The 23249-nt window shown below is 37.1% G+C and overlaps 1 protein-coding gene and 1 pseudogene across 2 annotated transcripts in view; both read right to left on the reverse strand.

Annotated features, from left to right (window-relative positions):
• Nucleotides 1–429: 429 nt before the first annotated feature.
• DCAF10 (DDB1 and CUL4 associated factor 10) overlaps nucleotides 430–23249 on the reverse strand; it is a 50956-nt gene continuing 28136 nt past the window's right edge. The window contains exons 3-7 of one of the 2 annotated variants that reach the window (XM_020879984.2): nucleotides 16752–16949; nucleotides 7343–7545; nucleotides 5776–5889; nucleotides 2277–2422; nucleotides 430–1204 (exon numbers count right to left, since the gene is read on the reverse strand). In XM_020879984.2, the coding sequence (XP_020735643.2) occupies nucleotides 836–1204; nucleotides 2277–2422; nucleotides 5776–5889; nucleotides 7343–7545; nucleotides 16752–16949 (1030 nt within the window). In that variant the 3' untranslated portion in view covers nucleotides 430–835. The remainder of the gene's footprint in view (nucleotides 1205–2276; nucleotides 2423–5775; nucleotides 5890–7342; nucleotides 7546–16751; nucleotides 16950–23249) is intronic. The other variant, XM_070480233.1, reaches the window with a different exon arrangement.
• Nucleotides 7926–9027, reverse strand: LOC110128957 (cytochrome b-c1 complex subunit 7 pseudogene; annotated as a pseudogene).

Below are 23249 nucleotides of genomic sequence, written 5' to 3' on the forward strand. Positions count from 1 at the left end.
GAAAATCTAAGCTACATTGTTCTCATCACTCTGTGGCCAGATAGACAGTATACTAATTTAATAAATAAATTCTCTTCATACAATAGAAATGACCCAAGCCCCTTCCTTCCTCTCTTTTCCTTTCTAATGCTGTTGACAGGAACAAAATATCAACTAAGGACATATGCTGTAGATTTAAAAATGCATACAAATACAGTAAATTACAAAGAGAGGTGGTAATGTTTTTTCTAAAATTTCACAACAAAATTCCTCTCATGGTAAAAAACATGTATAATTTTGACAGGAAACCGAAAAGACATTTTGCTGCAAGACTGTCACAGTTGTAAGGATAATGCCATCATCTGTGCTCATTATAGAGAAACTAACAGCAACTTTTAAAGGCCAAGAATACTGATAAGTGAAGATGAAATTTCTTTCCAGCAACCAGTATGCCAACATCAGACTTCCGGGTTTTATTCAATACTAGCATCACGAGTTTCTCCTAATCCAACCAAAACTCCTGCCAAATGTCCACAAAATTCACATCAAAATCAAAAACAGAAAAGAGAATTAAAAGAGAGGGACCTGACAAAGCTACCAGCAGAGCTGGAGTGAGTGGCCCGGGTCAGCAGGAGCAAAGGAGCGCTGCAAAAGTGCTGCTGCCTGGAGTCTGACTTGGCGACGCCTCGTGATGCTGGACGATCACGTACTCAGGTCACAGGTATGTTCGTGGACCCACAAGAACCAGGATCTTGACCCAAACTTTTAAGATCTTCTAAAAAGAAAATACTTCACCTAAATTGAAGTATATAGAAGTTGAACACCAGTAGAGTTCCTTATTTGACATAAGTTGTGCCTAAAACTTTGGCTGATACAAAGAAACCCGTCCACTAAGGCACCCAGAGGCGATCTGACAATGTGTTGGAGAGAACTTTGTTGTCAGTACCACATCATTGTGAGAGTACAGAGAACGGATCACCCGCAGGGGACTGGCTTCTTTGGGCAAACAGTCAATAAGTTCACTGCATTGTTTGTCAAACCCCAGCAAGCGGATCCCATATCCGTGTGGGGACGAAATCATTCGCCCATCAGGGCTGAAGCAAAGTTCTTTGATATAACCCCTGCCTACATTGGCTTCTTCAATGTAATGAGTCAGGCGTAGAGAACAGCGAGGTGCGACTGGTCTCACGGGTGCTCCTTCTTGGAATTCATAGACACAAGTCCACTAGAGGGGGAGAAGAGAGACAAAGTTACAGAGTCTCATAAATGGAGCATAATCTTTAAAAACTGAATAACCATAGTCAGCTGTAACTTTTATAATGCAGCACAGCAACTATGCTTCAACTAAAATTAATTCAAAAACAGTTACAGAGCCCCAAACAGCACCACAAATAATCTTTCTTTCTCCCGAAGGCTCAACAGAATGCCACAGCTACATCCCTGCTGCAAGAAAACATCCAGATAAATGCTACCCCTCTCCCAATTAACAAAATCTGCAGGCCCCACACTGTCTTATCTACATTCAAATCAAGGTTACTGCTGTACTGTGACACTTTGAAGCATTTTATTCCCTGAGGCTACTGTGACTTCTAAAGTAATAATTCTCCTTTCTGACAGTAACAGCAACCTTGATATTTTAGGGTTAAGATATCTAAGCCCTAGACTACCTCTCCTTCTACACACTTCGAAGACTCTTCTCTCCTTCTGTTAGCTGTGGCTTCTGGAGCCAGTGAGATTCTTGGAAGATACTAGCTTTCTAGAGTAAGGAGGATCATAAGGTCATAGAAGACTTTTTCCCCTGGTTATCAGTTCAATCCCTTCCTTTCCCAAAGCTTTCTGTTTTTGTTTGTTTTTTGTCTGTGCTGGGTCTTAGTTACAGTATGCAGGATATTAGTTGTGGCTTGTAGGGTCTAGTTCCCTGACCAGGGATTAAACCCTGGCTGCCTGCAGTGGGAGCATACAGTCTTAGCCACTGGACCACCAGGGAAGTTTCCTCCCTAGTTTTTAAAAAGAGAAAATCATAATACTCCATTGATTTAGCAAAACCTCCCATTTAGTCAGCTTAGCTCAGTCCTGGGTTTACTATGTAAGAGGTTTTTTACAATGAGATGAAGGAGGCAAGAATTAAACTGGGCTTAACCTGAGCTGATGACTGCTTTAAAGTATCTCCCACTTGCCAAACCCAGGCCAGAGAGGAGGAAGAAGGATTCTGAAGGGATAAAGACACCATGAGCACACATGGCAATGGTGGTTTGTTCAGTCAGCCCCGTTGAAGGAGCAGTGCTGCCGCCCCGTACCTCCTGATCATCAGTGTTGCTTGAGCACCGAAGAAGAGTGGCCCAGCCTTTTGGGTGCAGCTGTAAGGATGTGATGCAGTTTCCACGGTCTCTCTCACCAGGAACTTCAGGGGTTAAGACTTCAAGACTATTTCGTGGTGAAATTCCTGAGATATAAGAATATTAGGATGTGGAATTCGCATTATTAAACGACTAAGGCAGCTCATGAAAGCTTTGATTTCTGGCAGCTACCCCTATGGGCTTTTCTTATTTCTTCATCTGCCCTTTACGCTACCACATGTAAATACACTGAGGTGCCCTTTAGTGTATGGGCTATGTCTCTGGAGGTGGGTGTAGGGGAAAGGGTATGACAGGGACGAAAGAATCCAAGTTCCTGCAGCAGGAGTCAACGTAATCTATGGCTACGGCAGTAAAGAAGGAAATGGCAACCCACTCCAGTATTCTTGCCTGGAGAATCCCATGGACAGAGGAACCTGGTGGGCTACAGTCCATGGGGTCGCAGAGAGTCGGACATGACCGAGTGACTGACACACACACGAGGCAGTCAAGCTGACTAGGAGTCCTTTTGATTTGAATCTACATCTCAGAAAGCTATATAAGAATCAAAGTTATATGGTATGAAAGGAATCTGGAAAAGTAAAAGATAACAATTGTCATCTCAGAAGATCTGATGCTCTCTAGTCCAGAGAAAGAAATACTTGGAAGCCATGAGGAGTGCCTTTATGTAGATTAAGGATGTATGTAAGGAGCAGGACTTACAGCCCCTAGGAATGTACTATAAACAACAAATTGACCTATAATTTTGGGGGTAATAGAGGACAACTCACACAGAGACATGTCAAGACAAGGGTTGGGAGATACTGCCAACTGTCCATAATCCTGGTACTCTGCTATGGGCATCGTTTCTTTCTACCTAGCCACCACGGAAAGCAACTACTGCAGTGAGCCATTGTTACAAATGGGAGTGTGTCATGTCCCTCAAGTATGTGGAAAACCACTTTCATAAACATTGTAAGGAAGCAACTTAAAAATTTAATACCAAGTGAAATATTTCAACACTTCTGTGCCTATAGAAAGAGTTAATTTAAAAATAATGAACTGCCTCTGTCAGACCCTTTGTGAATTATTTCTCACTTAGATGTGGTCTCTTCTTTTGAAAGCTTCCCTTTAGATTACTGCACTGACAAAAACCTGTGATGTTATAAATTAAAGTTACAACCAAATTATATATAAATAATTTCCCATATGATTAAACTTAAACAACAAGTTTAGGAAAAAAATCGTATTTCAAGAATTTTGAAAATCTACAACCAAAGCAGAAAAGAAACTCATTCTGAACAGGCAGGCAGGGGTTTTTGAGTCTCTGCTCCTTGGAGGCTGCTTAAGAGCTGGCTAAGGGAGGAAGCACGCTGGGTCAGAGTAGAGGTGGGGCAGGAAGGCTGGAGGGTCAGGGCCCCTCTGATCACACCTGGGTCAGTTGCTCCACGTTTATTTGTGCTGCTGCTGCTCCTGCTGTGTGTGCTACATCCCTAAAAATCCACAGGAGAAATGTTACATGTCCAGGCATGAATCTCTAAGAGGAGGGATACTTAACCTTAAAATGAGACAGCACAGTCTTCAACATCCAGAGGACTGGATGATGGCTAGTCAATGGGTTAGGTTAGGAAAGACTCTCAAACCACTCTTGGAAGTAGCCATTTGTATGGCTAATAGTAATCAAGTAATCAAATAGGCATTTACCAGGTAAGGCCACCCAGGAAAAACCTTAATTAGAAGTCTAATGTACAGTCTCTCTAAATTTCTAGGTACAAGATATCTCCAAAAGGTGAGGTGACCCAAAACTACAAAAACAAAACCCCCCTGTATTAGCCATCAGTCCACCAGGAGCAGAACAAACAAGAAGTGAGACCTCACATGTGGGTCACTATGGGGAGGGGTGGAGAGTGAAGTCTGTGAGGTAGAAAGCATTTCAGCTGAGGGGTAGATGGGCTAGACTGGCCAGATGGTTGTACCAGACTGGCTGGGGAAAAACTGGCAAAAGCTAAGTGGGGCCACATTGTAGCTCACTTTATCCCACAACCCCTGTGAGGCTGCCAGGCATTGCTGAGGTGAAGAAACAGCGGAGCAAAAAGCCTACTGGGCTGGAACCAGGCGACTTTCACAAGCACCTGATAAATCATCCCTTTATATTATATATTATATATTATATAGCACTATCATATCCATTGCTGTTACTCAGTTGCTAAGTCGTGCGCAACTCTTTGCAACCCCAGGAACTGCAGCACACCAGGCCTCCCTGTCTTTCACCATCTCCCAGAGTTTGCTCAAACTCATGTCCACTGAGTCAATGATGCTGTCCATCCATCTCATCCTCTGTCACCCCCTTCTCCTCCTGCCCTCAATCTTTCCCAGCATCAGGGTCTTTTCCAGTGAGTCAGCTCTTCACATCAGGTGACCAAAGTATTGGAGCTTCAGCTTCAGGCATCAGTCCTTCCAGTGACTATTTGGGCTTGATTTCCTTTAGGACTGACTGGTTTCATCTTGCTGTCCAAGGGACAGAGTCTTCTCGAGCACCACAGTTCGAAAGCATAAATTCTTTGGTGCTCAATCTTCTTTATGGTCCAACTCACATCACTGTAGATCTGTACATCACTACTAGAAAAACCATAGCTTTGACTATATGGACCTTTGCTGGCAAAGTATTGTCTCTGCTTTTTAATACGCTATCTAGGTTTGTCAGCTTTTATTCTAAGGAGCAAGCGTCTTCTAATTTTGTGGCTGCAGTCACTGTCTGCAGTGATTTTGGAGCCCGAGAAAATAAAATCTACCAGTTTCCATTCTTTCCCCATCTATTTGCTGTAAAGTGATGGGACCAGATGCCATGATCTTCATTTTCTGAATGTTGAGTTTTAAGCCAGTTTTTTCACTCCTCTTTTACCTTCATCAAGGGGCTCTTTAGTTCCTCTTCAATTTCTGCCATTAGGGTGGTATCATCTGCATATCTGAGGCTGTTGATATTTCTCCCAGCAGTCTTGATTCCAGCTTGTGATTCATCCAGCCCAGCATTTTGCATGATGCTCTCTCATTTAATTTCTGTAACAATATTCATTGGAGTCTGTATTTCCCAACTATGCCCTCTCCAAACTAGACCAAACTAAATCCAGGAAGTAAAACCAAGAGTCAAATTCCAACAAAAATTTAAGCCCATGATATTCAATCTAGAGACTCTGGTTAGCTTTGTGGGGTTTTGTTTGTTTTTTTGGCCAAAAACTGAGGGACATATGGGATCTTAGTTCCTTGACAAGGGATGAAACTTGTGCCCCCTGCAGTGGAAGTGCAGAGTCTTAACCACTGAACCACCACGAAATTCCTTGGTTAGCTTTTTGAAAATGATTATTGAGGGGCAAGGAATAACCTCATTCTATTGGCTTAAAATCAAACCAAAGAAAGCTATTTTAGCATCTATACACATGATTATGAAATCCAACTTTTAACCTACCTTCTCTTTGTGAGGTGCGTGACATGTGTTTCTCAGAAGATGAATTAGAATCACTGTGATGACAAGGTGAACCAGAAACTCTAGGACCAGATGAACTTGACAAAGTGGTAAGATCTTGAAAATACAAAACATTCCAACAGTGAATGCTGGTAGTGTCTCAACTTTTTAATAATCTACTTGAGTCATATTTTTAAAGTTCATCTGAAGCATGCCAAGTACATACCCACCTAAAAGTGGTCCATAAATAACTAAGATTGAGGTGGACAAGATATTTCTTTGGGATGTCCTGTCCATTCCAAGGCTTAGTCCCTTTCTAACACTCTTTACACCAATGACTTCCTTAAGTGAAATAAAAATGAAAAACCAAATAAACACAGGAACATCTTGAAAAGTAAAAGTGAAGTCGCTCAGTCGTGTCCGACTCTTCACGACCCCATGGACTGTAGCCTACCAGGCTCCTCCATTCATGGGATTTTCCAGGCAAGAATACTGGAGTGGGTTGCCATTTCCTTCTCCAACATCTTAGGTTCCCCATTATTTCTGTAGTGAAATGGAATAAGAAAATTCAGCATGAATGAAAACTGAGCTGCTCAATCTGTTGTTTTATGTTAGAATAGCATCCAAACAACAGGCCCATTACTGAAAACACGAACAGATCTTCCTTAAAGCATACCAACAACTTCTATCATGCTTACTGAAATTATGTGAATACTATCTTTGAAATGCGATACAAACGTTAACATTGAAATCTGAGAAAATAAAATGAATTATCAGATAGGGGAGTCTGATGTACTACTTCAAACAGCAGTCTCTACGTCACACTTTTCTTATAGCCCCACACATCTGTGGGGACTTCTTATTAAGCTAATTTCTTTTGATGGTATTAAGTATCAGAATTACCTTTAAAAGACAGAAAACCTTCTTGGTTTTTAAGCAAAACATGCCAACTAGATTTACTAAATCACTACTTCTCACTAAGCTTAAGTTGATTATTAATGTTTAAGCTAACAAATTCTGATATTAAAAGGACTGTACTTACATGTTAATGAAATCTCTTGCTTGCAAATAAGCCGGTAAAACTTAAATTTCTACTTCAGCAATGAAATTAGGCAACTGTAATACAATGAGGCCTATGCATTCCCAAAGGTCTTCAAAAGTGGCCACATGCACAGAGAAAGATTCCAACCATTTGAAGCTGATTTTAAATGGCAATTCATCAGAAAGACGTAAAAAGATTGACAGTACTTTGGGCTATCACTAATATTTCATATAATGATGATTTACAAACACTGATGAATATTTTCTGGCTAGCAGAAGGCTAAAAATTTTTTTTTAGAGTTTGAAGTTATTATTCCTAGATCATCTGTGAGGCACAAACTAATACTACATCAAAGATACATATAGATCATTATACTTCTTTGGGAAAAAAGCTCTCACTGAGCTTTCCAAAGAATGTCTTTTAATTTTCTTCCCTTCTTCCTGTTATCATTTTCAAAATAGAAATGCATACCATCCCCACGTCTGAAATTATTTAGAAAACTCTTTTAATCAAAAAAGGAAAGCTTACCTGAACTTGATGTTGTTCTTCTTGCCCTCAAAATGGGATAGCTGCCTACTTCTAAAGACTTGGTTAAGTCAAGATCATGCAAAATCAAGAGATATCCAGAGGACGTTGAGATCAACATTTTGGAACAATCTGGTGTTAATCTCATCCGCATGAGAAAACGTGTGTGAAAGAATTTCTTATGTGGACATCCATCTTCTGTACACCTTCAGAAGAAATCAAACCAACAAAACCTAGTTATCAAGTTTTCAGAAACATAAACATTCAGTGATAGTTATATTTTTGCCCTTCCAACTAGAATTTACACTCAATGTATACTCAGACTTATACAGATGAAGAATTTTTGCTCACCATTCCTTTATCCATCTCTTTAATTTTTTAAAAAAAGATTATTCTTTTATTAAGTAAAACTTTGTTGAGGAAAACTCTCACTTTTTGTTGCTCTGAAAATCTTTATTTCACTGTTTTTGATTAAAAGTTTAACTGAGCTTATCTATAAGGGTTGATAGTTACTTCTTTCTAAATAGGATAATATTTCATTGAGTTCTGGCTTCCATTGTTGTTATTTTATTATTTTTTTTCCAACAATAATTATGATATTTATTTAAAGTAATACATTTACAGCCCAGATAGTTCTACATTGTACATTTCAGGTTTAACCAGCTTCATAAAAATACTTGAGAACAGCTGTACCCACAGATTTAGACTACTAAATTGCTTCTTTGCCCATTCTTCTCTCTCTCTTCTTTCCCGAATAACCTCTTTCAGATACGGTTCAAGGTAGAATTTATCCTCCTCATATTTTGTCCACTGCTCTTTAGGCAGGATCTGCTGCCTCATGCTGAGGTCCAGTGCTCTCTTAATGCGAAACACTCTGTCGTTATAAAGGTTCTCAGGAAGCCTTCTTATGGCTTTTTACATCGTCATTCTCATGTATTGTGTCATCTCGCATTAAGCCCAGTTTATTGAACCCGGCAGCGTTGTAATACCATTTTCGAATACCCTCCAGCCACCTGCTTGATGCTGAAACAACTGGCCAGCCCGCCATGTTGACCTGACACCCATTGTTGTTATTTTAAAGTTATCACTTGAATTGTTACTTTGGATACTTTTTTTTCCTTGACTAATCTTCCCTTGTCTTTGGAGTATTGCAGTTTCACTCTGACGTCCATAAATGTTGATTTCTTATTATTGATCTTCCCTGAGATTCGTTTGACTTTCCAAATCTTAAGATTCAAATTGTTTGTATATTCTGGAAGATTTTACATCATTATTCCAATGTTGCCTCTCACCTGTTTCTCAATTCTTTTGGAGTTTTAAATAGATACTTGAAACACTCCCATAAGACTCTTGTCTCATAACTGCTCTTTCATGTTTTCTATCTCCTCACCTCCATATATTGCCTTCTGGGTAATTTTTCAGTATCTCTCTTAATCTGTTGTATAAACTGTTTCTGCCACTTGTTTTTATAAATTTCAGCAGTACTTTTTTTTTTTTTTTTACTTCTTTAAGTTCTATTTGGCTTTATTTCAAATCTGCATGATCTTTTGGATAGATTTTTATTCCTTGCCTAATATTTTTTATTCCCCATTTTATTTCCTTGTTAATTATTTTTAAAACTGTGAAATGTATCATCCTTACAGAAAAGTACATAGATAAACCACTTGTAGAGTTTAAAGAAAAGTGAAGATTTTCAATTAGCCTGGTTGCAGGCTCCTCAAAGATACAGTATTTTGAGTTTTCTGTCATTGTGGTGTTTCTCTTCAAGGCAAGTTTGTTGTAGTGCTTTGGTAGGATTCTCATAAATGGTGATCTATAAAATAGGGCATTTTTTCTAATAAAAAATTCAATTCACAAAAAAAAAAAAAAAAAGAAAAGTGAACATCTGTAACTCACCCCCCATGTTAAGAAGTAGAACAATACCAATACTTTAAAAGTCTCCTGTTTCTCTCCCCTTGTTGCATCCTTCAGTCAGCCTTGCAGCGCTTCAAGCATGCAATGTCTTTTCTTATCTGAGAGTAGAGTTTTTCTAAAATTTAAGTCTGCTTCTCCCTCTGTAGTCTCTATATTCCAAAATATCTCCCCATTTGTTTAGGTCTTTACATTAGACACTTTTGTCAAATGTTTGATTATCTTTTGACTGTCTGCTCATAGTTAAGAGTGAGGAACTAAAAAGGTGACTGGGAACTCTGAGTGCAAGGGCAGGCTTGAGCTTCACTAAATAGGGAGACGCCATTTTTTAAGGAACTTCTAATGTCAGTATCTTTAGTTCAATAGCTCAAAGAACTCTCAGGATCTCTGAATTCAATATTCAGTGTGCATATGGTTATTTAGTCCCCCTGATTTTGGTCAGGTACTCAAAGCCTTCAACTGTGTCTGGCATCCTTTAATATAGAGGGATTTCTATTTTACCGTCTTTAGAGAATAAGATTTAAGATTTCTGCTGAAATACAAGGAGGTAAATCATCCAGCAGTATGGATTAAGAGAAGAGATGTAAGTTCTTAAATATCTTTCATTTAAATCCTTGTTTTAGCTACCCTTTCTACTACAGAGTACTCAGAGTTGCCAGTTCTTGTGATTTTTAAGGATTTTGTATAAACTGTCTTAAGTTCTTAACATTTTCCACTGCTAGTTTAGGATTCAGCTTTCTTGTACTTATTAAGTTTAAGTAAGTTGCTAAGATGGTTGTCACTCGTCCTCCTGCTTTACAGATTTTAAAATTTTATTGTCATTGCTTTCTTTCCTGTTTCCCCATCTTACGAGTTTATAGCCTTCATTTAAAGTTTGTTTGTATTTTAGAGGAATCTTTTCATTCACAGGCTCTATTTAGGTCTTATAATAACATAAATAAAATTTTAGTTTTCCCCATAATGGTTATACAAATCTTCTGCTGTAATTTATTCCTGTGTACCAACTAAAATTTTTAAGAGTATTTTATTTATTTAATTTGGCCACACTACATGGCATACAGGGTCTTAGGTTCCAGACCAGGGATTGAACTTACTATGACCCTTACACTGAAAGCATGGAGTCTTAACCATTGGACCATCAGGGAAGTCCCCAGCTAAATTTTTTAATTATTAAAATTTATGTACTTAAAAATTTTAAATTACTTAAAGTGATATATAGGAACACTACTGATTTTTATATTTTGATCTTATATCAACAGTTGTATTAACTCTGATTCTAATAATTTGTCAGTAGAATTTCTAGGGTTTTCTATCTAGTCCATGTGTCTAAAAACTGTGGCCTATGGGCAAAATCTGGATTACTGCCTGTTTTTTTTTTTTAATTAATTATTTTTGGTTGCTGGGTCTTCAGTGCTGCACATGGGCTTTCTCTAGTGGCAGCGAGCAGGGGCTTCTCACTGGTGGCTTTTCTGGTCGCACAGCACAGGCGGCAGGCGCATGGGCCTCAGTAGTTGTGGTGCACAGGTTTAGCTGCTCTGTGGCATGTGGAGTCTTCCTGGACCAGGAGTTGAACTCGTGTCCCCTACAATGGCAGGCAGATTCCTAGCCACTGTACCACCAGGGAAGTTCTCATTGCCTGTTTCTATATAGAAAGTTTGTTGGAACACAGCCATACTCATTCATGTATTATCTATGACTGCTCAGAGACAATAGAAGGTGTGTGAATGCTACGTCACTTCGCTTGTCTGACTTGTTGTGACCCCATGGACTGTAGCCCACCAGGCTGCTCTGTCCATGGGATTCTCCAGGCAAGAATACTGGAGTGGGTTGCCATTTCCTCCTCCAGAGGATCTTCCCAACCCAGGGGTCGAAGCTGCATCTCTTAAGTCTCCTGCATTGGCAGGCAGGTTCTTTACCACTAGCGCCACCTGGGAAGCTCCAGTAGAACACACAAAGTCTAAAATATTTATTACACAGTGGTTTATAGAAAGTTTGCCAGCCCCTGATATAGACAATCATATCATCTGTGAATGTTGTTTCATTTTTTCTTTTCCAATCCTTATATATTCCAATCCTTATTTATTTTACTGCACCAACGAGGACCCTGCCTCCCTCCACACTAAAACAATAGTGAACAGTAATAGTAATAGCAAGCATGTTCTCCTTCCTGATTTTAAAGAGAAAACTTCTAAAATTTCACCATTTAAAAATGTGCTACAGGGTTTTAGTGCATACTTTTAATGGGTTTCCTTCTATGTCTAGCTAATTAAGATATTGTTTTTAACAGTTTTATCATGGTATAATTTACATACCATAAAACTCATTCATTTTAAGTGTACAATTAAATTATTTTTTTTTAGTAAATTTACCGAGTTGTGCAGTCATCAATATAACCTAATTTAGAACATTTTCATCACTTCCCTCTTCCCCATTAGTAGTTGCTCCCTTTCCGACTCCCAGGCACAGGCAACCAGTACTACTTCCTGTCTCTATAGATCTGCCTGTTGTTGACATTGCATATAAATAGAATCATACAGTAAATTGTCTTCTGGTTTAGCTTTTTCAATTAACTTTTCTGAGCTTCTTTGACACTGTAGCACCTAACAGTTTGTTCATTATCACGTAGTATTCTACTGTATAAATACATCATCACATGTTGTTCATCCTTTTACCAGTAGATAAGTATTTGAACTGGTTCTATTTTCTTCTGCCATTATGAATAATACTATTATAAGCATTCTTTGTGCAGACATATGTATTCATTTCTCTTGGGTAGATACCTAGAAGTGGAATTGCTGGATCACATGGCAACTCTTATGTTTAACATTTTAAGAAGCTGCCAAACTGTTTTCTAAAATAGCCGTATCACTTATTTTCCTACAGTAAGCAAATGTGAGGTTCTGGTTTCTTCACACTCTTGCCAGCTTCTGTTGCTGTCTTTTTGGTTAGAGCTATCTTATTGAATATGAAGTGGTATCTTATTTCAGTTTTAATTTGCATTTCTTTTAAGACTAATGATGTCATACATCTATCCAGGTGCTTATTAATTATTTGCATATTGCCCTTGGTGAAATGTCTATGTAAACATCTCGCCTATTTTTAAAGTGAGTTATTTGTATACATATAAGTGAGCTGGAAGTGTGTTCTTTATACATTCTGGACATAAATCCTTTAAGTAAATGTGATCTACAAATATGCTATCCCATTCTGTAGTATTTCTACAGAAATACTTAGTGTCATTTGATGTACAAAGCTTTTTAACTTTAATGAAGTTCATTTTATCAATTTTTAAAATCAGTTTGGTGTTGTATGAAAATTCACTCACATGTTTTCTTCTAAGAGTTATATAGTTTCAGCTCTTAAGTTCAGGTTGAAATCCATTTTGAATTCATTTCTGTGATGTGAGATAATGGTCTAAATTCATCTCTTTGCATGTGGGTATCTGGTTGCTCATATCATTTGTTGAACAGACTATCCTTTCCTGAACCACTGAATTACCTTAGCACCTTTGTTGAAAATCAGCTGATCATAAATGTAAGGGTTGATTTCTGGACTCTCAATTTTGTTCCCTTAATTTATGTTAGATATCTATCCTATGCCAGTACCATCTTGCCTTGATTACTATGGCTCTGTAGAAATTTCTGAAATCAGGAAGTGTGAATTTTCCAAATTCATTCTTCCTTTTGAAGACTGTTTTGGTTATTCTGGGTTATTTGTATTTCCATACAAATTTTAGAATTGGTTTGACAATTTGTCCAAAAACAAGGCAGCTAGAGTTGATAGGGATTGCACTCAATCTATATATTAATTTGAGAGAATTGCCATCTTAATGATATTGAGATCCATGAGCATGGAATGGTCTCTCCATTCACTTATATCTTATATTTTATTCTTTTTGATGCTATTATGAGTGGAATTTTTCTTTTCATTCTTTTTTGGACTGTTCATTGCTCATGAACAGAAATACAGTTTTATATATGAATCATATATCTTATGACCTTGCTGAACTTATTAGTTCTAGTAGTTTTGTGAATTCAAACTTTTTAATATATAAGACCATATCTTATATAGATAATTTTACTTCTTTCTTTCCAATCTAAATGCCTGTTATTTTTCTTGTCTGAATGTACTTTCCGTGCATGTCCAGTAAGATGTTGTATGAAAGTGGTAAGAGGAGGCATCCTTGCCTTGTTCCCAGTCTTAGTGGGGGTGTTTTTAGTCTTTCAACACCGAGTATGATTTGAGCTGTAGGCTTTTTATAGCCGTCCTTTATCAAGCTGAAAAAGTTCCTAAGAGTTTCATCACAGATGGTGGATATTGGATTTTGTCAGGTGTTTTTCCTGCCTTGGATGATTGTATATATAGGCTTTGACCTTTATTAATATATTACACTAATTGATTTTTAGACGTTTAACCAACCCTATCTATATTCCTGGAATAAATTCCACTGGTTGTGACATATAATCCCTTATATATGTTGCTAGGTTAGATTTGCTAATATTTTGTTGAGAATTTTTATCAAACTATCAGGAGAAGGATATTGGCCTGTAGTTTTCTATTCTTATGATGTTTGTCTGGGTTGGTAGCAGAGTAATACTAGCCTCATAAAATGAATTGGTAAGTGATCTCCCTTCCTCTCTATTTTCTATAATACTTTGTGAAAGATTGATATTATTTATTCTGTAAATGTCAGGTAAAATTCACCAAACTTCATAAGTGAAGACTTATGAGTCTGGGCTTTTCATTGTGGGAAGATTTTTAAATTGCCAATACAATTTCTTTACTTGCTATATAGGTCAGTAGGTCTAGAGATTTTCTGTTTGCTCTTGAGTTAGTTTAAATAATTTGTGATTCTGCAGGTACTTGTTTATCTAAGTTGTCTGATTTGTTGCCATAAGTTGTTCATATGTTCCTTTGTGGGGCTTCCCTGATGGCTAAGCGGGTGAAGAATCTGCCTACAATGCAGGAGACACAGGAGTCATGGGTTCAGTCCCTGGGTTGGGAAGATCCCCTGGAGGAGGAAATGGCAACGCACTCTATTCTTGCTGGGAAAATCCCATGGACAGAAAAGCCTGGTGGGCTACAATCCAAAGAGTTGCAAAGAGTAGGATACAACTGAGCAACTAAGCACATATTCCTTTTTAGTCCTTTTAATTTCTGTAATGATGTACCTTTTGTTTTAATTATGAATGATTGTTGAATTTTATTCTTCAGTTGATACAGTCATAAAGATTTATCTATTTAATCTGTTAATGTGATAAATTATACTAACAGAATTTCTACTGGTAAGTTGTCTTTTCATTTCTAGAATAAACCGAAAGTGGTCATGATTATTTTGATTAATTTCTTACAGGATCTTTTTTTTTTTAGAATATTCACATCTACATTCATATTACAGACTGAACTTTCATTGTGAATTTAGGTGTCAAGGTCACACCAGCTTCATACCTAAGGTAAGAATTCCATTTTTCTGCAATCTGGACAGTTTAATAAAATTGGAATGTTCTGTTTCTTGTAATATTTGGTAGTAGTCACCTGTAAAACTGACATGCTGCTGTTTTATTAGTAGATATGTTTTAATTGACTTTTTTTTTTCATTTCTCTAATGGTTAAAGCAGAGGTGATGTTCCGAATATTTAAATAACCAGCCCTGCATGAAAACTAGCCAGAGTTGATGCTGGAACTGGATCCTCAGTTCCAGAGTCTCAGTGCTGGAGCTGGACCCTGCACTTAGCTTACTGTGTAAAAGGGACGTTGGCTACTAGGTCATAAAGAGAGATATTGAGGGAGGCACTCCAGAGAGCTCCGAGGGTGCCCAGAGGGTGCTAGGGCGTGACGCCTGAGGGTGACTCACGACTGTGACTGCCTATCAGTCTGGAAGACATCCAATCTTTCAACAACCTTCTCAGCTGAACCAGTGCATCGTGGTTAAATATCTGTCCTGGTAATGTCTACTTAAGGTTTTCTATTTCTTCCTTGATCACTTCTGCAAAGGTGTATTTTTTTGGGTAATCTGTCAGTTTCATCAAAGTTTTCAAGTATATTGGCAGAAAAGTGATCTTATTATTTTATTCTATATTGTATTTATTATTGTCTCTCATTGTTGAGATTGTGTCATCTCTCTTTTTTCCTTAATGTATCTTACCAGAGAAGAACAAGCTTTTAAAAAATCTTTATTGTACTTTCATTTTCTGTTTCATTAATTTCTGCTTTTATCTTAATTATTTCTATGTATCTACTTTCAACAGATTTACTTTTTTATCTTTTTCAAGTTTTTTGAGTAAGATGTTTAGTTCATTAATTTTTAGTCTTAGTTCATTAATTTTTAGTCTATCTTTTGACTTCATTATGACTTTTTTCTTTGATCCATCAATTATTTAGGATGTAAGTTTATAGGTCTCCAAACCTGGGAATTTTAATTTACCTGTAGTTAATTAAACTGTACTGAGGTCAAAGAAAAGATTTGTGTGATAACAATTCTTTGATACTGGTTGAGACTTATTACTTTGTAGTCCAGAACACACTCAATTTTTGTACATGTTCAAACTCTGCTTCAGAGGATGTATTCACTATTATTTGGCAGCAGAATTCTACATCTGCCAACTAAGTCAACATTATTAATAACATTAAAATCTTCTAAATTAAAAAATAATTAGTTCTAAGTTTAAACAGATATGCTTGTCTTTTTTTTTTTTGATATGCTTGTCTTAAAAATAATCAGTAGCTCTACGCTTGGCTCAAACACTGTGCATAACTAGAAATGTTTAAGAATATTCCCCTAGTTTTACATATGAGCTCTAAAAATAATATCTCAGAAATGTTATAATTATTTCCCAAACTTCAGCTCTTTCAGTTCTCTATCAGGAGATACCCTATCGAGGTGTTTCACAATACAGGCATTAGTGACAGTTTAGATGGGATGACGGGTCCACTGTGCAAACTACCCCATGCACTGCAGGGTGTTTACAAACTCTGATCTCTGCTGACTAAATGTGAGTAGGAATCCTCTTCTCTTCTCCTGTAGCGACAACTAAAACTGCACCACACATTATTTCTAAACATTCCCCTAACATCAGTATTACTCTGAGAAACTACTCTTTTAATGCGTGAAAACAAACTTCAAAATTTACAAAATAGATTTAGAATTGAAGGATCAAAGGAAAACATTTCAGTTCCAAGAAGGAAATAACAAAATATTTTTCCTTAAATTCAGGAAATTCATCTTATAAACCAGTTTTCATCATTAACTTGGTCTTGGTTAAGTATTTGGTACGTGGTCTCTTTTCTACATAATTTTCTCCAAATTTTTTAGTCACGATATATGACTAACTGCAAAGAACTAAAGACAGAATCACTTTTTGATTGTTTTCCCCAAAGCTAGTTTCTTTCTTCTAAAGAACCATGAGAGCTAAGACCGAACACTGAGGTTTTTTTTTTTTTTACCATTTTAAAAACATTTTTTTGTTGTTCATAATCCTAACATAGTCTCCTATTCACAAACCTGTTGGTGTCCCAAATAATGACATTTCCATCAAATCCTGACGTTACTAAGAGTCTTGTATTAGTATCATATTCGATGTTCTTCACCCAGCTAGTGTGACCATGTAAAGTGCATACTTTCGTGTTCAGTTTTCTCAGATCCCACAGGGCTATTGTAGTGTCATCAGAACAGGTAGCAAACAGCCGGTTATCAAGAAATCTACAAAGCAGAAAAGAAAAACTGGTTTATTTAATCTCTTATTAAGGAAAACTGCTACGTTACCTAATCAAGAAAACAAACCAAAGGACTACAAACTCACTGTACAAACCCAGTGATTCTAACATATAATAGTAGTAAGTATATTTCACATAACCAGAGGATACTAGGAGTTAATGAGGACCATGTTGTAATTTTATCTACTTGTGTTAAATTATTTTATTGAAAACCAGGAATAGAGGTGGGTGTTTAAAGAACAGTGCTAGAGAAAATGAATTTTAGAATCTGTATAGAAAACACAAATGGTAGACAATAGGAGACAAAGGAGATTTTGAATACTTAATGCAGGTGAAACATGTTAAGCATAAAAGTGTTCAAAATTATGACAGATATTTACTTTACTACAAATAACATCACTTTCTATTTAGTGTACATTTCTCTTTAAAATATATTTACATATAAAAATTTTTAATCAAAGTGACAGTGTTTAGTCACTCAGTTGTGTCCTACTCTTTGTGACCCCATGGACTGTAGCCCACAGGGTCCTCTGTCCATGAAATTCTCCAGGCAAGAATATTGGAGTGGGTTGTCAGTCCCTTCTCTAGGGGATCGTCCTGACCCAGGGATCGAACCTGGGTCTCCTGCATTACAGGAAGATTCTTTATCAATTGAGCCACCAGGAAAGCCCAATTAATTCAAAGGCATTCCCCAAATAATCTCACTTCTAGGACAACGAAGAAGAAATGGAAAAAATTCTTAAAAAGGTACACTCTTGAACCAAGATTGAACCAGGAAGAAATAGAAAATATGAACAGATCAATTATCAGTAATGAAATTCAATCATAATTTTGAAAGTCCTCACAGGGAATTCCCTAATGACCCAATAGTTAGAACTCTGCTTTCACTGCTGAGGGCCAGGTTCCATCCCTGGATGGGGAACTAAGATCCTGAAAGCCACATGGCACAGCCAAGTAAATAAATAAATAAATACATTCTAAAATTTTTAAATAAAAACTCCCCATAAACCAAAGTCCAGGACCAAATGGCTTCACAGGTGAATTCTACCAAACATTTAGGGAAGAGTTAAAATCTATCATTCTCAAACTATTCTAAAAAACTGCAGAGGAAGGAACACTCTCAAACTCATTCTATGAGTTAGTACCCTGATACCAAAACCAGTCAAAGATATCACACATGCACATAGTAATTACAGGCCAGTATCACTGATAAACACAGATGCAAAAATCCTCAACAAAATATTAGCAAACTAAATACAATATGAAAAGGATCATACAACATGATCAAGTCAGATTTTATCCCAGGGATGAAAAGATTTTTCAATATCCACAAATCAATGAGTGTGATAAACCACCTTAAGAAACTGAAGAGTAAACACCATATGATCATCTCAACATATGCAAACAAAGCTTTTGATAAAGTTCAGCATCCATTTATGATTAAAAACTCTCCAGAAAGAAGGTATAGAAGGAATCTGGCTTAATATAAGGCGATATATGACAAAGCCACAGCTAACATCATACGCAATGGTGAAAAGCTGAGGGCATTTCCTTTTACCACATTATCAATCAGAGACATATCAATATGTCTTTTGTTACCCAAAAATTGTTTACCAGAGACATTTCAATATTCATTTACATAACAAATTACCAGTCACAGGCATTAGTTTCTGCAAAATCCCCCAGTCAATAAGGTGTTAAGATCAGAAACAAAACAAGGATGTCCATTTTGAAGTCCTAACCACAGCAATTAGAGATGAAAAAGAAATAAAAGGACTCCAAATAGGAAAAGAAAAAGTAAAACTCACTGCTTGCAGATGACATGATACTACATAACAGAAAATCCTAAAGATATCACAGAAAACTATTAGAGCACATCAACAAATTTGGTAAAGTTGCAGGATACAAAATATACAGAAATCTGTTGCAGTTCTATATGCAAACAATGAACTGTCAGAAACAGAAATTAAGGAAACAATCCATTTACCATCATATAAAATACCTAGGAATAAACCTACCTAAGGAGATAAAAGACCTATACTTAGAAAACTATAAAACACTGATGCAAGAAACTGATGAGAAGACAACACAGAAAGATATGTGTCCTTGGGATAGAAGACCTACTATTATTGTTAAAATGACTATACTGCCCAGGACAGTCTACAGATTCAGTGCAATCCCTATCAAGATGCCAGCGGCATTTTTCACAGAACTAGAACAAATAATTTTAAAATTTGTATGGAAACACAAAGACCCCAGATAGCCAAAGTAGTCTTGAGAAAGAACAGAGGTGTGAGAATCGTGCTCTCTGACTTCGGACTATCCTTTGCTGTGCTTAGTCACTCCTTGTGTCCGACACTTTGCGACCTCATGGACTGTAGCCCTCCAGGCTCCTCTGTCCATGGGGATTCTCAATGCAAGAATACTGGTGGGCTGCCATGCCCTCCTCCAGGGGATCTTCCCAACCCAGGGATCGAACTTAGGTCGCCAGCACTGCAGGCAGATTCTTTACCATCTGAGCCACCAGGGAAGCCCTCAGACTATACCGCAAGCTACAATAGTCAAAGCACCATAGTACTGGCACAAATCACACACACAGATCAATGGAACCGGATGGGCAGCCCAGAAATAAGCCCACACACCTATGGTCAATTAATCTATGAGAAGGAGGCAAGAATATACAATGGAGAAAAGACAGTTTCTTCAATAAGTAGTGCTGGAAAACTAGACATCTAGAGAATAAAATTTGAACATTCTCTAACACCATATACAAAAATAAATTCAAAATGGATTAATGACCTAAATGTAAGACCAGATACTATAAAACTCCTAGAGGAAAACATAAGGCAGAACAGTGTTTGAAATAAAACACAGTATTTTTTTTTTTTTTTTGGATCTGTCTCTTTTTTGGCCAAAAAGTTCATTTGGCCAATCCAATATAATGGAATACTACTCAGCCATAAAAGGGAAAGAAATAATGCCATTAGCAGGGGCATACAAATGAGGTATACCAACGGCCAGAAAGCACATGAAAAGATGCAAATCTTTTGAAAAACATGCTGGACACTGCTAATTATCAGAGAAATTATTATTATACTAAGTGACATTATTATACTAAGTGAAGTGTCAGAAAGAGAAGTAACACATGATATCACTTACATGTGGAATCTAAAATATGGCACAAATGAACCTATCTACAGAACAGAAACAGACTCACAGACACAGAGAACAGACTTGTGATTGCCAAGGGGTGGGGGTGCTGGGCAGGAGAAGGATGGACTGGGAGTCTGGGGTCAGTGGATGCAAACTAATATATTTAGAATATGGATAAACCACAAGGTCCTGCCTGTATACGCTGTATAGCACAGGGAACTATCTCTAATCTGGTGGGATGAGACATAGTGGAAAAGAACATAGAAAAAGAATGTATACATGTGTGTAACTGAGTCACCCACAGAGCAGAAACTAGTGCAACTTGTATAAATCAGTTATACTTCAAATTAAAAAAAAAAGAGGTGGTACATATATACAATGGAACCTTACTCAGCTGTAAAAAAGAATGAGATACCTAGAATTCAGTATAAAAAAACAGATGCATAGAAATAATACAAATATTAAGAAACATAAATAGAAAAAAAAAAAGAAATAATACCAGTTGGAGCAACATGAATGGTCCTAGATAGTATCATGCACACATGCTCAGTTGTATCCAACTCTTTGTGATCCCATGGATTGTAGCCCACCAAGCTCCCCTATACGTGGAATTTTCTAGGCAAGAATACTGGAGTAGGTTGCCATTTCCTACTTCAGGGGATCTTCCTGGCCCAAGGATTGAACCTGTGTCTTTTGCACCTCCCACACTGGCAGGCATTCTTTACCACCGTGCTGCCTGAGAAGCCCTGGAGGTTATCATACTAAGTAAAACAAATCAGTCAGAAAAAGACAAATACCATATAATGTCACTTACATGTGTGGAATTTTAGAAAAATGATATAAAGGAACTTATTTACAAAACAGAAATAGACTCACAGCCTTAGAAAACAAGCTTATGGTTACCAAAGGGGAAAGGGGGTAGGAGTTTGGGATTAACATATACACACTACTACACATAAAACATAACAAGGACCGACACATACATATACACATACATACATACACGTAACTATATATATATAAAAAACCTAAGCTACTTTGCTGCACACCTGAAACTGATACAACATTGTAAACCAACTATAGTCTAATACAAAATAAAAATTGTTTTTAAATGAAAAAAGGACTTCGGGCTGGAAGACGTTGTTCCTTAGTGATTCTATGTATTTCAGAATAATTTTATACGATGTATAATTTGTGAACCACATTAATAAATTAATAGAAAAATTTAAGCTTAAAGACTTTTGTACAGTAAAGGAAATTACTGACAAAGTAGTCTGAAAAGACAACCTACTGAATGGGAGAAATTACTGCAAATGATATGACTTGTTAAAGGGTTAATATCCAAAATACATAAACAGCTTACACAACTCAACATCAAAAAAACAAACAACCCAGTTAAAATATGGGCAGAGGAAAACAGATGTTTTTCCAAAGTTGAAATGCAGATGGCCAACAGGCACATGAAAAGATGCTCAATATCAATAATAATCAGGGAAACATAAATTTAAAAATCACCATGAGATATCATCTCACACCGGTCAGAATGGTTATCATCAAAAAGAATATAAATATCAAATGTTGGTATATATGTGGAGAAAAAGGAACCCTTATACACTGCTTGTGGGAATGTATGGATATAGGCACTGTGGAAAACAGAGGTTTCTCAAAAAAGTAAATTAGATTTATATGACCCAGCAATTCTACTCCTGGATATATATCTGAAAAAAACATTCAAAAATATATATGCATTCCAATGTGCACAGCAGCATTATTTACAATTGCTGTTGTATGAAAACAACCCATGTGTCTTATCAATAGATGAATGGATAAAGAAGATGTGGTGTATATATATGGAATACTAGACATAAAAAGGAATGAAATTTTGCCTGCAGCAAAATGGATGGACTTGGAGGGCATTATGCTAAGGGAAATAAGTCAGACAGAGAAAGACGAATACTATATGATATCATTTACAAATGGAATCTAAAAAATACAACAAATTGGTGAATAAGACAAAAAAGAAGAAGATGAGCAGATACAGAGAATAAACTAGTGGTTACCAGCAGTGGGAAGAGGGAAGCAAGGAGGGGCAGAAAAGGGATAGGAAGGGGAAAGGGGATGGTTATTACGGGATTATATGAAATCATCTATGTGAAACTTTTTAAAATTGTAAAGTAAAAGTGAAAGTTGCTCAGTCAAGTCTGACTCTTTGTGACCCCATGGACTATACAGGCCATGGGATTCTCCAGGCCAGAATACTGGAGTGGGTAGCCGTTCCCTTCTCCAGGTGATCTTCCCAATCCAGGACCAAACCCAGGTCTCCCACATTGCATGCTGATTCTTTACCAACTGAGTCACCAGGGAAACCCTTAAAATTGTAACGCACTACAGAATTTTTTAAATCTTTCATTCACCAAAAAAGGGGGAAAACATGCCATCATTTTTAAACTATTAAACTGGAGTGGGTAGCCATTCCCTTCTCCAGGGCATCTTCCCAACCCAGGGATCAAACCCAGGTCTCCTGCACTGCAAGCCAATTCTTGACCATCTGAGCCACCAGGGAAGCCCATTATTTCAAATGCATTCCCCAAATAATCTCACTTAGCGACAGTTTATTAGGATCAGTCAAGATTACAAAATAATTAACAGTTTTCCAAGGCAATAGAAATGAAAGAAAAAATAGATAAATGGCACATATGCAAACTTATAAGCTTTTCCATAGCAAAAAAACCATAAACCAAACAAAAAGACAACCTACAGACTGGGAGAAAGTACTTGCAAATGATGTGACCTCCAAGGGCTTAATTTCCAAAATTTACAGAAGCTTGTACAACTTACTAACAAAAAACCCAATTAAAAAATGGGCAGAAGACCTATACAGACATTTCTCCAAAGAAAACATCTAGATAGCCAATAGGCACATGAAAAGATGTTCAACAATCAGAGAAATGCAATTCAAAACTACAATGAGGTATCACCATACACCAGTCAGAATGGCCATCATTAAAAAGTGTACAAATAATTAATGCTGGAGAGTGTGTAAAGAAAAGGGAACCCTTCTACAATGTTGGTGGGAATGTAAACTGGTATAAGCACTATGGAAAACAGTATGGAGGTTCCTTAAAAAACTAAA

Source organism: Odocoileus virginianus, chromosome 18, assembly GCF_023699985.2.
Source record: "Odocoileus virginianus isolate 20LAN1187 ecotype Illinois chromosome 18, Ovbor_1.2, whole genome shotgun sequence".
Taxonomy (NCBI): Eukaryota; Metazoa; Chordata; class Mammalia; order Artiodactyla; family Cervidae; genus Odocoileus; species Odocoileus virginianus.